At 41.2% G+C, this 16,356-nt stretch overlaps 2 protein-coding genes across 4 annotated transcripts in view; both read left to right on the top strand.

Moving 5' to 3' along the window:
- The first annotated feature begins 2,139 nt into the window (after positions 1-2,139).
- Positions 2,140-7,970, top strand: LOC126407146 (inaD-like protein). The gene is made up of 7 exons (XM_050071829.1): positions 2,140-2,403; positions 4,095-4,331; positions 4,503-4,592; positions 4,753-4,830; positions 5,287-5,565; positions 5,702-5,800; positions 7,171-7,970. The coding sequence occupies exons 1-7, from the start codon at positions 2,140-2,142 to the stop codon at positions 7,315-7,317; spliced, it is 1,194 nt and encodes a 397-aa protein (XP_049927786.1). The 3' UTR covers positions 7,318-7,970.
- Positions 7,971-13,944: 5,974 nt separating this feature from the next.
- Positions 13,945-16,356, top strand: part of mlip (muscular LMNA-interacting protein) — a 40,094-nt gene continuing 37,682 nt past the window's right edge. For 2 of the 3 annotated variants that reach the window (XM_050071220.1, XM_050071219.1), the window contains exon 1: positions 13,945-14,081. In XM_050071220.1, the coding sequence (XP_049927177.1) occupies positions 14,052-14,081 (30 nt within the window). In that variant the 5' untranslated portion in view covers positions 13,945-14,051. The remainder of the gene's footprint in view (positions 14,082-16,356) is intronic. The other variant, XM_050071221.1, reaches the window with a different exon arrangement.

Genomic DNA, 16,356 nt, shown 5'->3' with positions numbered 1-16,356 from the left:
CGACTTAAACTGGCTTGCTTTGAGGCAACAAACCAAATATTCCATTTCCTGACCCCTCCATTGCTTGTTTTGTCTGTCCAGCAGCGCATGGTGTTTCTGTAACGCTCTGCCAGCATGTGCCATATTTGACTCGTCCACCCCGCACGTGCTGCATGTTGTACTGACGCTGGCATGCTTTGAGTATATCAGAGGATGAATGTTCATATTTTAATGTTAATGGCAAGTTCACATTTATTTGAATCTCAGTGTTTTTAATAACCATTTGAGTATGACAATACTGTCTTTGATGTTGAATTAAAACTATTACAGCTACTCTCCAGTGAATTATCAGCTGGTTCAAAAAACATAAAAACTGATAACTGGCTGGAAAGTATCAGTAACTGTGGTGTTCAGTTTCAGGCACTGAACTGTTTGTACTCATGTAGTGGTGCTTTAGATGCCCCCGAAGATTCTTTTAGGAACAGTTCACCCCAAAATCAAAAATACATATTTTCCTCTTGCCTCTAGTGCTATTTATTAATTTAGTTTTGGTGCATATCTGAATGTTGGACATATGGCCGTAGAGATGTCTGCCTTCTCTCGCTGCTCAAAGCACCAAAAGCAAATAAATAAATGAATTAAAAAAAAAAAAAATACCAGCAATGTCTCTTTTCAGAAATCATGACCTGGTTGCTCAAGATAATCCACAGATGTTATGAGCAGTTTCGTGTTGGAACTATTTTCTTTCTACCAAACACACCAGCCGTATCACCACGCAGAAGGAAGCGTGCATCTACTGCTAGCTCACCTAGCACCACTGAGCTAGCTAATGTTAAAGCTCAGCCAAGCAGCACACCATTAATGTTTGCATCTTGTGTCGTCATGAGCAGGAGCTTCTCATCCATGAGTAGATGCATGCTTTCTTCTGTGTAGTGATGCAGCTGGTGTGTTTGTTTTGGTAGAAAGAAAATAGTTCCTACATGAAACTGCTTACCAAAAGCCTTGTGGGTTATATTGAGTAACCGCGTCATGATTTCTGGAAAGAGACATTACTATTGAGTTTTTTTTTGGCACTTTGAGCACCACAATCTGACTGGCATCTGGTTTCATTATATCTGAGAGAAGGCAGACATCTCAAAGACCCTGCTACTCACACCAAAACAGTCTAGATCAGGGTGTCAAACTCATTTTAGTTCATGGGCCACATACAGACCAATAAAACCATTGCACAAAAACCTATAAGTAACATCAGCTCCAATATTTTCCCTTTTCTTGTGTAAAGAATTACAGGTACATTCTGTAGACATTCATCCTTTTACAAAACAGATGAACAGCCTGAGATGTCTTGAGAAAAATAAGTTCAGTTTCAACAGTATGTCTCAGTTTCAGTCTGCCTCTCACTGTCATTACATGTGCATTTATCCATACATTTCCTGATACAGACTCTTTTGAACTGAAGCTGCTGATTGACAATATTTTGCACAATGTTCAGTATTTTTAAACAAGGTCACAGTAAGTATTCATTGTTATATCACAGACCTTTATCCTGGTCATTAAACGCATTGTGTAACTTGCTCTGAAACCTGGCACCTCGAAGTCTAGTCATCTAGTGGGCCAGATTGGACCCTTTGGCGGCCGGTTCTGGCCCATGGGCCACATGTTTGACACCCCTGGTCTAGATTGATAAGTAGCACTACAGGTAATATTTGTTTTATATTTTGAAGTGAAATGTCCCTTTAAGTGGAGGCTTCTTCAGTGACACTACAATACATTTCAAGCCTGACATTCTTCTCTCTCTTTCTTTGCCTCCTCCTCAGGATGCATTAGAAGACTAATTTTGGGGAAAAGGCAGAGAAACAGATAAAGTTTGGGAGTTGCAGCTTTTATCTTGGCTGCTCTTTAGCACCTCCAAACAGTTGTACTAGTGAGAGTGGTGCAATTATACTCTGCAGTAATGACTGTTTTGGTGCCCTCTGGTGCACAACACAGGCATGCATTATGAATTTTATTAGTGCCTTAGAAACATTGATCATGAGCTGCATAACTGGAGAGCATGAGATTCCTCCACGGATCAGCTGAGAGAAATCATGCTGCTCTTAATCAATCCTGCCACTTCACGATGAGGGACATGTTCTCATCAGACATACTCACCACTGATCCATGACTGTCACTACTCATTTCCTTCAAGATATTACATTGAAATTAAATTTTCAGCATCGGCTGGTGTCTTCTGACTATCTCCAGGAGTGTAGAAAGCCTCATACTAACCCGTCCCTCAGGACCAGTTGCCAAAACTGGGCCATCCCAGGCTTGAGCTGGGTGACAAAGCAGGAGAGACCTCAACTGTTCCCGGCCAGCGACAGTGTGTGTGGTCGCTGCTCCAGCGCAGAGAAGGAGGCGGAGGAAATTGAGCAACCTGAGGAGGTCTGTTTTCCAGTTTAGGTATCACCTTATGTTTCTTTACCCTGACTGCTCATGATATGTGGATGTACACATTTATCAGCTACTTCCATAGCAGGTATTCTTCAGCTGGAGTTCTGCTGCAGATTTCCAATTATTCTATATTCGTTATTATGTTTATGTCAATAAACTCTATCTGAGAACATTGTCTAAGGGGAGACACTACACAAACAAACAAACAAGTGTAACAGGAAAAAAATAAGAAAGAAAATAAATACAATTAGATAGAAATAATATGAAAAGAGAAAATACATCACCTATATTAATGATGCCCATCTTTCATCAAGCCTATCTGTTCTCACTGTAATCATGCTGTGCTTCTCTCCATGATAATAATACTTTTGTTTTTTTACCCCGTCTCTCCAGTGCTTATGCTGGTGGGCTGCGAATTCACCCAGGAAACTTGTTCTACTAAAGCAGAATTCTCATAAAAAAAAACATCAATCATATTACCAGGAGGTACACCCTGTATAAAATGTGCTAGATCTCAACTAAAGTTTAGACCCAACAACTGTTTAATCTCCTTTTGAACATTCTTGCAGAAATCCAGGAGCTCTGGGTATAAAACTCGATAAATCAGGCTTTGAATGCTACATGAGCAAAGATAGGAATGAAATTGGAAAGTTTGTGCTGCTGTTTAGATTTTTGAGTCAGAGTATGAGGAGAGGAAAAACTCATTTGAGAAAATGGTATTTAAAGATATGTATTGTTAAATTTTACTCTTCAAAACACTACAGGTGAATAGGGTAAAACTTTTAACTATATAAATATATATTTTTATATTAATACTTTGGCATAAATAAGGGTAAATATTCATAACTATATAATGTTATGTCACTATGACACTTCCCCAGCTGATTACTTACATTAAAGAAACGGTGTGTAAGATTTAGGGGGATTTAGTGACATCTAGTGGCGAGGATTGCAGATTGCAATGAACTGAAACTTCTTCTGGGTTGATTTCCTCCAGTGTTCATCATTTAGGAGGGAGCAGAGGTCTCTTCCTCTCCAAAACAAACAGACCCGGCGATTTACACTGGGGAAAACACTAAATAAAACAGTTTCATGTTACAAATCAGTGTTTCCAACACTCTTGTCATGGAGTGGCTGCTAATTATGGTGTCTGATGTGAATCTGCAAAAACGAAAATGGCCCTATCTAGAGCCAATGCTTAGTTTAATCATTTTGGGCCACTGCAGAAACTAGGTGGTTCAACTTGGCGGACTCCATAGACGAGGACCCGCTCCCTATGTAGACGCAAACAGAACAATTCTTATTTTCAGGTTTTTGAGAAACTAAAGTAAACATAATTTTAGATAGTATTTTTTGTAGTTTTCTGAAATTTTATGTGATAAATAAATAAATATGCAAATGAGGCATTATCTAATTAAATATGGACTTTTTGCATACATTTCCATAGCAGATATTTGAACTAGAATAAACCTAAATGTGTGTTTTGGATGTGTTCTTTCCACTAGTCTAAAAGAGGACGTTAGTTTCCACCTGCAGTGTCTCCCCTTGAATGCGTCATCCATTTACAGTCTCTCAATTTGCTAACGTCTCGTGAGTGAATTTCAAAGTGAAAAATTTCAGGCTCCACTAATGTGTCTCGCAGACAGACAGCATAAAAGCATCGAATTATTTCTTATTACCAGGACGGTGCAGGCCAGCTGCCAGAGAGTGATAACTTACCACGACGGTTTCGCCATCAGAGAGGTGAAATCCAAGACGGGAGGAAAGCTCAGCATCACAGAGCTCTTAATGCAGGGTCCGGTCTCCATGGAGACCCCGTCCCCAACATAAAGGTCTCCATCAAAGGGCAGCTGAAATCTCCTTCGGGGACAGAGAAGACCCCCCCTCAAGAATCTTTCGTCTCCCAAGTGCCATTAAGAGTAACTACACGCTGCATCTTTCTTAAATGTTTAATTATCTCTGTGGGGTTTCACTATGTGCTGCAGGAAACTGTAGTGATTGTGGCAAATTATTGCTACTTTAATTTATGTTTGTGTTGCTCCACTCAGGCCTAAATTGTATATAGATTCCAGCTAACAATTTCCTCTTAGTTACAGATCAAAGTTTCTGGCCGGAGGGGTAGTTTGGGAATCAGCATTGCTGGTGGGAAAGGCTCTCTGCCTTACAAGGACCATGATGAGGTTAGTGAGCCCGCAGTGCTCCATCTCTTGCAACACGTGCTTGTTTGGCTGAAGATAATGAGAAGCAGCAGCATACACGTTCAAATTTAACAACAGAAAAAGCTTTGAGCACAATGTAATTACAATTTTAAGTAAGGCCAATGTGTCTGTTTCCTTTCAGGGCATTTTTATTTCCAGAGTAAATAAAGGGGGCGCATCAGAAAAGGCAGGGGTCCATGTTGGAGATAGATTGCTGGAGGTAGGCTGAGAATAATATTTCTCATCTTTGTAACATCTGCTCATAATTTCCTATTTACAAACTATCAAATAAACCACCCAGTGTGTGAAATGTGTTGACTAAACTGTACTTTAAACTGGCTATAGGAATATTGTTACACAATGTCAGTGCTTCCTGCTGGTGTTCCTCTTGTGACCAATGGAGGGCATCATAAGACCAGCAGAGGACACTCAGCTGGGACTTCCCTCAGTCATAAAGCCAGTGTGAAGCTCACAAATAGAAAACAGGCAACATAAAATCCAAAATCAGTTTTTAAATTCATACTTTAATGGTTCAAATGTGATTAGAAAATCCTCATCAGTGTCTGTAGTCTGAAGAGACATGCTATTTTTAGATGATCTATGCTGTGTGTCACATCCGACTCCTGCTCCTACTTTCACTGACCCTGAAAGTGTAATGCGACCTCGGCCCTTTCAGGTCAACGGCCTCAACATGCAAGCAGCGACCCACCACGAGGCAGTCAGCGCCCTCAGGAATGCTGGGAGCTGCATCAAGATGAAAGTACTCAGAGAGAGGCTGCTACCCCGAGGACAGGCGTGTGACCCCGAAGACCCTCAGGATCCTCAAAACATGACGGGGCGACAGTTGTGCAGCCAGGACGGCGGAGGCCAGAGAGGCAAACAGCCCAAGATGGAGAGCGTGGAAGACTGTTTGTCCAAGAAGATTGAGGCAGTTGTCTGCAATGGCAACGGCGTTGTGGGTGGTTTCACATCAAAGCACAGACAGAATATACTTTTTAAATGTCACCATTGTTGTGCTTCAAGTCACATGTGGATTTCGCCTCCACAATGTTCTGATGCCTTTCTTTCCTCTTTGTCTTTTTGTGTTTCAGTCTGATCTGGAGAGCGACCTGAACAGGACCTTGTCTCAAATGGAGGCACAGGCCTTGATAAAAAATGACTCACTTCAAGGGGGAAAACAGACAATGACAGTAAGCACTTCCTTCTATAGGATATATACCACCTACTGTATCATCCAGACACACCAAACCGTCATCAAAGAACTAGTGGCTACCAAGGCTGCCAACTTGAACACACTGCAAAGTCTACAGCCAGCAGCCAACTAGCACCTAAGTTCTGAGCCTTCATGAGAGGAAATAACTCTCCATACCAGCAGGTTGCGGTAGGCTGTATTCGTCATTCTGAAAGTAAAATTCAGAGACTGACGGATTCAAGTTAGCCAGGTAGCACATCAATAACACAACCAGATGTTGAGAGAACAAATGATTTTTAGTGGAAAATACCACAAATAATTATAAAACTTTTTCTGATAAAGAGCTCAGCTAAAAAAAATAATCTTACTTAATATAACAAGTTTGTTTTGATCTCACTCCCTCTTGACCCTGGCCGTTTGTTTGCCTTCCTCATTACCATTTCGGTCCCATGCACAGAGCTGTACTGTTAATCCAATTGATTTCACTCAGGGCTGGGCTCTGCTATCTCCAGCGCCGATTCGACATGCTGAATCGTCCAAAAAACAGGCATCAAGGGCCAACTAGTGCCAACAGTGCAGGACACACCGTAAAAACCAATACATTCTCACTCTGACCTCGTCACATATCAACGTTTGTTCATGGACCTTCTACGTCCAGATACGACCCTGGGTGTGTTGCTGGTTGATGTTCTGGCACACCGTATCAAGTTCTGCCTGTTACATGCATTGTCTCCTTTCAAAATACACTTCCGTTTTCACAGGAAATTAACCGCTTACATGAAGTCTCTTTCAAAATAAACGCACTACATCAGTACAACACTGCGAATTGGCGTTTTTTTTCCCCCTCAAACAACTAACGCAAAAACGCTAAAACACGTGGTTGGGTTTAGGAAAAAAGAACAGGGTTCAGCTTTATAATCATACGGGACGCAAACTCCCACCCACCCTACTCGGACTTTTTGTTCTTGTCCAGCTGTGTTTCCCCCCTGACGCTACTGAGCGCTGTTAAACTATAACAGCAACCAGCCGCGTATCATGCCGACGTAAAGGACGGCTGTCTAACGCTGCAAGTGACTGCTCAAGTGGTGGATTTCGACGACTTCAGAATGAGACCGGGTTGTAAAAACTAAGGCGATAGATGCTCACCAACAGCCAGACATTGACCAAGTGCAATGTGTTGGTTTGGTGTGGCAGGACCCTTACTCTGAAATCACCTGATTTTCAGCCTCTCCCTGCAGAAACAAACATAAGAGAAGTAAATGACGTGACTGTTCTGCCATTTCATCATGTACACACTCTCTATCACATCAACAACTTGCCTTTTTTCCTTCCTAATCCTGTCCCCCTCTCTGGTAATCATCATGACAGATCCCGCGGATCATCCTCACTCATCCCTCTACCTCAGATGAAGATGTGGAGTTCTTGACACAGATCCCCAGCAGAGAGCCGGTACATGACTCTGACATTCCTGACAGACACGTGCACTGTTTTGACAGCGCTTTCTACCCACCTTGACCACAGCGTAGGGGTACAAACATGAAGGACACAGACTGTTATTACCCAGCTCTTTTTTTCATGTTACTGAGGTGGATTAGTGTAAAACAAACTGTTGGAATGTGTTTTTTAAGCTTTTTGTCTGTCAGATTCAATTGCTGCTAATAGTATTTAGTGATATTAAAGTCATTTGCAAGAATGAATTTTAAAACTTTATTTTTATTACTAAAAACCACAGAGTTGAACTGTGCTAAGACATTGAAAATAGACTGTAAAAGCATGAACAGACGGCTCTCTGATGTCCAAATGAACTACATGTCATTATATTAAACACAGTCGATAAAGGACGAACGCTGCTGGCTACCTCTACTTCACACCACTGTGCTGTAAATTATGGATGTGCTGGTAAATAGTGTCTCTTCCCATGAAAATGTGAAGCCCTCAAACTTTTATAGTCTGTACTGAGATAAAATGTCACGCAGAGTGAGCAGGGAACACATCAGGGAGTCTGAATCCTGCAGTGTCCTGATCCAGACTGAACTGAACATCGTCCCACGCCTCCTGTACGAGCTAAATTCAGGATGGTGAGTTAGGCACTCTGCTTTCTGAGCAGAAAAAGAGAGCTGTCATTTTGCTTGTCAACACCTGCTTTGTCTTATTTCACAGCTTTTACATTCTCGCGTTAGAAACAGTTTATTGTTCAGTGTTCATTTCTCATTAAAGTACAAATTTATTGTTCCAAGTGTCTTTACTTTTCTTTGACTTGTAGACAAATCCATGCTGACATGTGCACTGGCATGAACACCTACAATTCAGTTAAAGAGCCCTGCAAAAAGTCTCACTTCCATAAGAGAGGTGGCAGATATTCAAGGTTGTAATTTGTTGTGGTGCTGTGCTGGATTGCAGCATATTGCAAGAGTTCTTGTTATTGTGTCCACCCCGCTGTATGTCTGCTCTTGACCACATCGACACTGACTTGTTTTTATCAGTGATGCTCCGCAGTGATGACTGTCTGCAGGGTGATAATAATCTGGGGACACACTTTATTGGAAAACACATTCAGTGTGTGAGATTCAATCCAGACTCAATTACTGGCTGGTGGAGCTCATGTTGTGAGACTCGAGTGTCAAGAGGCATTCATGTAAAGTCAGACCTGAAGAGGGCAAGCATGGATTTTAACAACGATGACAGTCAAATTTAGCTTTAGTCTTGTAAATGTGTTTAAGTCACATAAGTTTTGGCAGCTTAAAATTAGGAATGATAGTCCACTTAAAATGAAAGTTCACTTTGCTATGTATAAAACCCATCATCTTCAGAGCGGTTTGATGAACGATAGAAACACAGCCAAACAGAATCCATCACAATCAACTGAATGTATTCCTCTGTCTGAGATCAAGGAACACTGAGATCTGCCACAGGTATCATTTGTAAACTGCTGTGCTGTGTGAGACCTGAACACCCACAGCAACAGTGACCTTGAGTGCTATATCGTATCAAGTTTCTTGACACACTGAAGAAGCCTCTTGGATGAGAGGTGAAACGTCTTCAAGAAGCTCAAGCAAGTCCAGTTACCTACGATATAGCACTTAAGATTACCACGACCTGGGTGACTGCGAATCTTCACCAACATACAGCAACAGTAACTAACAGGGGCAGGGCGAGCAAACTGTCAGCTCAATACACTTGGCCTCATAGTTACAGCTTTAACTGATCTGTCAGCTAACATTTGCAAACTTCTGCCGTGTACCAAACCTTAAGAATCGGTTTTCGGACTCTGTAAGTGCGCTACCGTCAGACTGTAGCCTCCTTTGCCACCATCACACACAGGAAAAGTTCAGAAGTGTTTGATGACCCATACTTTTTGACTGCTTCACTTTTTTTTGTCTCAGTTACTTCATGCTTTCATAAACTTAAAATCCATTTCCGTACTTCATCTAGTGTGGAATATTATACCATGCACAACCAGTGGACAAAAGTTAAAAGATCAGGCATGAAAATTTGTTGATATTAAGTTAACTGATCCGGATGAATCACTCTATTTCACGCCATGGTAGATCCACGTGTTCATTTTCTATCTGCAGCACTCTCAGACCATCTTAAATCACTTTACATAATTTGTTTGGTTTCTCTGTGGGGGATTTCTTTTAACCCTGTAAAACCCACTGTTGCAAATTTACAACATCACTTTTAACAATTCTAAAAAAAGGCCTGCAAACGTTTTTTTTTCTCAAGACCACATTTACATAGTTAATGGGTCCTATTGTTTGTCCTCACAATGCTATTGGATAGAAGAAGTGTTTATAGGTCTGGTCATCTGGCCATGAACTCACTCTACCTCCAAACTTCCCGTTGAGCTCATCTCCTTTTTTTGCATGACTGGATTTGTCAGGATTAAAGTAAGTAAAATTCCTTAAATATTTTTTTTTGTGTTCATTACAATGTCTAGAACATGTACATATTTAGTTATTTTGGAAAACATTCATCAAATTTGATTTATAGCTTGTTATGTCTATGTTGTAATTCTACAACGTTGGGTCAGTGTGGTAGTCAAAATAGCCTGTGCTCCTTACACATTACATAAGGTCACTGCACTTCTCACATGGTCACAAATTGAAAAAAAAAGTAGTAGAAATTTAAAGTATTAGATGATTCATTGTAACGAAGCTCTAAATGTGCTTTTCTGTTAAATTTTTACTTAGTTTAGCTTAGACCATAATTAAACACATGAATAAATTGTATGGGGTATTTGAAACTCCAACATCTATAGCAGTATTTGAAACTCCCTGTATCTTTGTAGTTTTTTGTTTGTTTTTTAACTTCTAAATGATCCTGAGCTATTTTTCTCAGTGTTGCCCAAGCAGCAGTTTGTAGCATTAGGAGATAGAAAAACAGGTTCTGAATGTTCTGGATTTGTTGGGGGGATGCCTGTTGCATTGTTCAGGGACAGGTGCGAATGGTCTTGAATGTGAACCTGTAAGTGCTCTGGGGGGATGCATGTGTTCCTTTTAGTATGATAAGTAGAGAGCATAATAGGCCAGCCAGACAGTATTGTTTGAATGTACCACCAATAATAAGGAAATTGAGAAGATGCTTGACATGTACCTGAAGATGGGCCTAATGCAAATGTCTGGAGTCCGTATGTATTGGGAGACAGACACACGGTACACCCCTGTTTCTGATGTGATGTCCCGCAACAGATTCCAATTTCTGTTGACTTCATTACACTTTATAAACAACTTGACTGTGTCAGAGATGGAAAAGAAGGACAAACTCTGGAAACTCAGACCGTGCAGGTGGTACCCGAAGAGCACAACTCTATGGATGAAATGATGATTCCTTTCAAGGGGAGATTCAGTAACATCAAGCCACACCCATGGGGGTTCAAACTGTGGGGTGAGAAAGCCACACCCATGGGGGTTCAAACTGTGGGGTGAGAACTGAATCTCTGGCATGCTCTGTGACTTTGATGTGTACCAAGGGAGTGTTGATGGAATACGACAAGCAAAATCTGAACTTGGACTGTCAGGTGATGTTGTGATGAAGCTCGCCTCCACGCTTCCAGAGGGTCAAAACTACAAGATCTACGCAGACAACTACTTCACCTGTGTCCCATTGGTAGTCAAGCTCCTTGAGCGTGGAATCCATTATGTGGGAACAGCGAGGCAGGTACACCTACCCAACTGCAACCTTGAAGATGAGAAGAGCTTGAAGATACCCAACTGCAACCTTGAAGATGAGAAGAGCTTGAAGAAAAAGGGGAGAGGAAGCTTTGATGTCCGAGTGGAGGGGAACCACAACATCTGCGCTGTCAAATGGTATGACAACATAGCGGTCACACTTGTGTCAGCCTTTGCTGGACCAGAACCTGTGCAGAAGATTCAGAGCTGGGACAAAGCCACCAAAACCATTATTGATGTTGAGAGGCCTTACAATGTTGGTACCTACAACAAACACATGGGAGGTGTGGATTTGTTGGACTCATTTGCTGCCAAGTACAAGTTCCCCATGACATCCCACCGCTGGTACATGTACATCTTCTGGCACACCATCATCCTTGCTGTGATTAACGCCTGGCTCCTCTACAAGTGGGACTGTAAAGCTCTGAAGATGACCAAGAAAGAGATACTGAACAGGAGACAGTTTCAGGCACAACTTGCATCCTCTCTCATCCTGGTGAACACACACAACACAACACCCAAGAGAGGGCGACCATCTTCAGGGAAGACAAACACATTCGCACAGACGGTGACATCAGGGAGCCCTTTGGATCCTCAGAAGAGACCATCCTCAACAGATGTGAGTCCCCCAGCCAAGAGGTCATCGGACCACCCCCCACTGGATGTACGCAAAGACATGATTGTACATTTCCCAAAAAAGACGAAGAGAGGACGCTGCAGACACTGCAATAATGGATACACAAACACACTGTGTAGCGCAATGTTCGCCTGTGCTTCACAGATGAAAAGAACTGTTTAAGGGACTATCACTGCAAGTGAACACAGACTTCATTCAAACCACACTGAAAGTGACGGAGGAAAAAGTTTTGTAAATACATTTTTTTCCAATATTTTTATTAATAAATGCTTATTCATAAAACTATGATTGTTGTGTGATTACTCATGATATATACTGTTATGGGGCTAAGTAAGCAATCAACCCTGCAAATGAATACTTAAATGTTCTGTATATCTGTTCAGACAAAGTGAGTACAAACACAGAAGTTCTGCTCCCAACATTGCAAATTTACAACATTTCCCTAAAAACTTACTAAAATGTAAAAAATTTGAAAACTCTTTAATTTCTACATCAGAGGCCTCCTAAAACAATATCTGAAAGGTCAAAAAAAATTTGCTCTTTTTTTTCTATATCTAGGTCTTACAGGGTAGCCTCCTTTGCCACCATCACACACAGGAAAAGTTCAGAAGTGTTTGATGACCCATACTTTTTGATTGCTTCACTTTTTTTGTCTCAGTTACTTCATGCTTTCATAAACTTAAAATCCATTTCCATACTTCATCTAGTGTGGAATATTATACCATGCACAACCAGTGGACAAAAGTTAAAAGATCAGTCATGAAAATTTGTTGATATTAAGTTAACTGATCCGAATGAATCACTCTATTTCACGCCATGGTAGAGCCACGTGTTCACTGTCTATCTGCAGCACTCTCAGACCATCTTAAATCACTTTACATAATTTGTTTGGTTTCTCTGTGGGGGATTTCTTTTAATATTTGGCAAGTATTTCATTATGATGATAATGATCAACACTGCACATTTAGACTCCAGCAATATAAATGAAGTGATTTAACAATTTATTTCTGCCCTAATTAGAGCTATCTCTGCTGCTGGTGTTCACTAATGGCTAAATTTAGTGTTCCAGTATCAGAGAATTACCTTGAGGCTCAAAGCTAATACTAAGAGTCACACGTTATGCCAGAAATCAAAGCAAATAGATGTGACTTTCTGCTGTCTCCACAGATACTGAATATTAATTAGAGGCAACAGGATTATGTGAAAATCATGAAATGGTTCATGGCTATAATTTAAGATTTGGCTGCTATCAAAACTGCTTAAAATCAGATGTTCAGAAGCGTTTACATATTTACACTGTCAGATGCTTTTTGTCCCCCTGAGCCTCTGAGGGAATATCACAAAACTCCAGAGAGGTAATGTGGCAGTGTCATTGCATGGCGTATTGTGATTTTCTGTGTGTGCGGCTGCCACAGAGACACAGGGGCATGGGAGACCGCATGGAAACAGACAAGAGCAGCTGTGACAGGAATGAAGAATGTAGTGTACTTAGAGGATTAGCATCCACTCCAGAGGTCTGCTTTCACTCACTGATAAGGGAACAGAGAAGTCAGTGCAGCCCGAAACAAGCAAGTAAATGAATTTGTTTCAAGCCCCCCTGATAAGTCATTATTGGAAACATGCTGAGACACTTTTGTCACGTCAGTCTGCTGGCTGGCAGGGGTTTAAATTATCTGAAGGGTTTTATTGTTGGTATGATTTTAAAAGTAGTGTTCGATATTAAAAACACATTAACTGTCAGACATGCCAGTTCAGACACAGAAGGCTTCATTCAGTTTCTATTCAGCAGCTTCAGTGTGATCTTTCCACAGCAGACCAGTGCTAAATTAATCTGTCATGAATGTTTGATATGACAATCATGAGAAAACTAAGACAAATGTTTGACTTTAGTTTGTTCTCCAAGGCGACACACAGGTCGTTTGTTATTGTCCAGTCAATACAGTCATCTCCACCGCTCTTATTTATGATCTAAGCTCAGTCTGCCAAGATACCTGTCATGCTTCGAGCATCATGCCTGTCATAATATGGCAGTATATAACACAAAAAAAGCCCACGCTGGGCAGGTATACACAACTTTGACTCATTCATGGCAATAAAAGAGAGTTTATTTTAAAAAAAAAAGGTGTTGACATTGAACATGAAAAACTCTCCAGGGACAACAGAGCTGTGTTGTTCAAAGCTCCTAGTGTGGGTTACTGGTGCCCAGCAGGCTGACTGCTGTCTGCAAGCTATTTGTGGCTATTATGTGTCTATAAAAGGAAATCTGCGGGGCGATACACACACCGACAGTAATACACTTTGAACTTTGCGAGGCGGGCTGAAAAGTGTGCATCTTGCTTCCCGTATCCGCTTTGATCAACAATTTAAGTGCTGAGATAAGTTTTCCTGAAGCACGGACATGAGCAGCACTACTTGTGGATGGAGAGGCATTTGAAGCAGGAATGGACGGTCTGATTAAGAGTCTGGGGAAGGTAAGAGGGTTTGAACATTTTTGTTTTGTTTGGAATGATTGTTCTTCTTCTAACACATTTGTACCAGATAAAAAACCTCTTCTTGGGGATTTTGCTGTAAGGCTGGAGTAATATCACTGACCTGCCTTTAGTTTCCACTAACCTTTGTAGCTACAATGTTCTGGCTTTAAATGACTCTTTGAGATGATTTTAGATTTAATCCATCAGCACTATTAACCCCTGCATTGTGCCCTTTACCACCCACTGCCACCTTCCAGGCTTTCACACATAAACACAGACACAGTATACACTCAGACGCCGCTACTTGATACTTATCCTGTTATGTCCTGTCAAACAAGGATGAAAAACAATTACCGAACTGTTTATGGGTGAATTTAAAAAAGTACCAACCACACTAAGAATCACAAGAATAAATGTAAATGCATCTTGTCAATGTTAATATGTGGTGAAAATTGCATTTATGCGAGTACATGCTTCACTTCTATAATGTTTTTTAACTTCTACAAAGCATCTGAAGGTCACATAGACGCCGTTATAATAAATAAAATCATCATAGAAAAATTTAAAAAGAAGTCTTTACTCAACCCCACTGGCATTCTCTTCCTTTGTATGCTGCTTTTTAAAATTACAGGCATTGATTGAAATATGTGCGTTCTCTTGTTGTTTTTGTCCTTGCGTATAAGACTTGGAGTCATAAAAACTGTTTATTATGTGAGAAAGATAAGCCAGTGTTCTCAGTAGCAGCTGGCAGTGGGCTATATTTGCACACCCTATCTACTCCGGAGGGAGGGGCGGTGTGTTTGTCTGTAATTAAACTCTTTACTTAGTGACACGCCCAACTGTTTATGCGTTTACTGTGGCACAACGTGAGCCACTCCAGATATGCATTTTTAACATCTGTGGAGTGCAGCATTTTCAGCAGCAATTGTGCTTTTGCTCTGAAGACGAATAGCTCACAATGTGGCACCCAACTGAGCATCATTGAACGCAATATGAATGAATATGTGGATAATGAATGCAAAGCTTATGGAACGCATAGAGTGCTCCTTAAAGTTGAGCTTCTGCAGAGGAAGCATTAGAAATAACATCCCTTGTTTTCTTTAAGTATGTTTGTCACTTTCTGGCTGCGCACTGTTTACGACTGTCCCCTTTAAAGGTCTCCACAGGGTGGTCTGCTTCAGAAAATGATTTAGTGCCTCCGTATTCTGTCTTTGGGATGCATCCGACATGCCACAAGAAATAACTGAGCGAGAGCACGCATGCAGTGAGGCAACATGTAGCACAGTGAGCCAGTGGCGGCTGGAAATGTGATCTATGGGGACGGTGTGACCTCGGCAACACTCAAAGCTATTAAACATTCAAGAGGGCTCCGATGGGCAAGTAGGAAATGCACGCTTCGACCTTTCACAGTATAAACTTACTCTGCTTTGACTACAGAGGACATGCAAACAAGGAGGTTACATAAGAACATGATAAACAAGTTCATGAGATGGCACATGATTACTTTAGCCGAGGCATTTGTTCCGTTTCTTTATTTATAGCTGATCATGGATACGCTGGTGTCGCTGAGATAAATATCTTGGCCGTCAGAAGTGTATGTGAACCTGCTCGGGCTCAGGAACTAGGTGTCATGTCACAAAGAACATGGGTGGCATGGGTTAAAGGAAAGTGGGGGAAGAGGTACCCAGGTCGTTGACATAAGTGATGCACAATGTAAAAATACTCCGTTACAAGTTAAGGTCCTGCATTCAAAATGTTAACTAAAAGTGCATAAGTATTATTAACAAAATGTACTTAAAGTATTGAAACTAAAACTATTTATCATACAGGCAGAATGGCCAGTCAGTGTTAAGGCCCAAACACACCAAACCAACTTCAGAGAGCAAGCAGCAATGACAGTCGACTGCTAAGTGACCTCATGTTGCCTGTATCTGAGCCAAAAAGTTGCACAAGAACACACCGCTATGACCACAGCTGACGGCCAACTAGAACGAACATTCTGTGCCTGCCAGGAAATAATTCTCTCATACCAGCAGGCAGCGGCCGTCTTTATTCATCACTCAAAATGGGAAACCAGAAGACCGTCTCAACGCTAGTTTGCCAGTGAGCACATTAGCAACACAATCCAGTGTTGAAAGAGCAGACTATATTTACCGTGTGCCAGTGAACAACAACACAAACCATCATGATACTTTTCTGCTAAAGAGCTCAGAACAATCGTACCTTATGTAACAATTTTGTTTTGGTCTCACTCCTTCTAGACATTTGCTCTTTG

The sequence above is a fragment of the Epinephelus moara genome, chromosome 19 (genome assembly GCF_006386435.1).
Source record: "Epinephelus moara isolate mb chromosome 19, YSFRI_EMoa_1.0, whole genome shotgun sequence".
In the NCBI taxonomy this organism is placed as follows: Eukaryota; Metazoa; Chordata; class Actinopteri; order Perciformes; family Serranidae; genus Epinephelus; species Epinephelus moara.
This window is presented reverse-complemented; position numbering and strand designations above follow the sequence as displayed.

What these genes read in the sequence shown, in the direction of transcription:
- LOC126407146 (XM_050071829.1), top strand. Translation starts at nt 2,140, where the DNA reads ATGACTGTCACTACTCATTTCCTTCAAGATATTACATTGAAATTAAAT. An exon ending in CTTACAAGGACCATGATGAG is followed by an intron (nt 4,593 to 4,752) that starts GTTAGTGAGCCC and finishes GTTTCCTTTCAG; the next exon opens with GGCATTTTTATTTCCAGAGT. An exon ending in TCTGCAATGGCAACGGCGTT is followed by an intron (nt 5,566 to 5,701) that starts GTGGGTGGTTTC and finishes TTTGTGTTTCAG; the next exon opens with TCTGATCTGGAGAGCGACCT.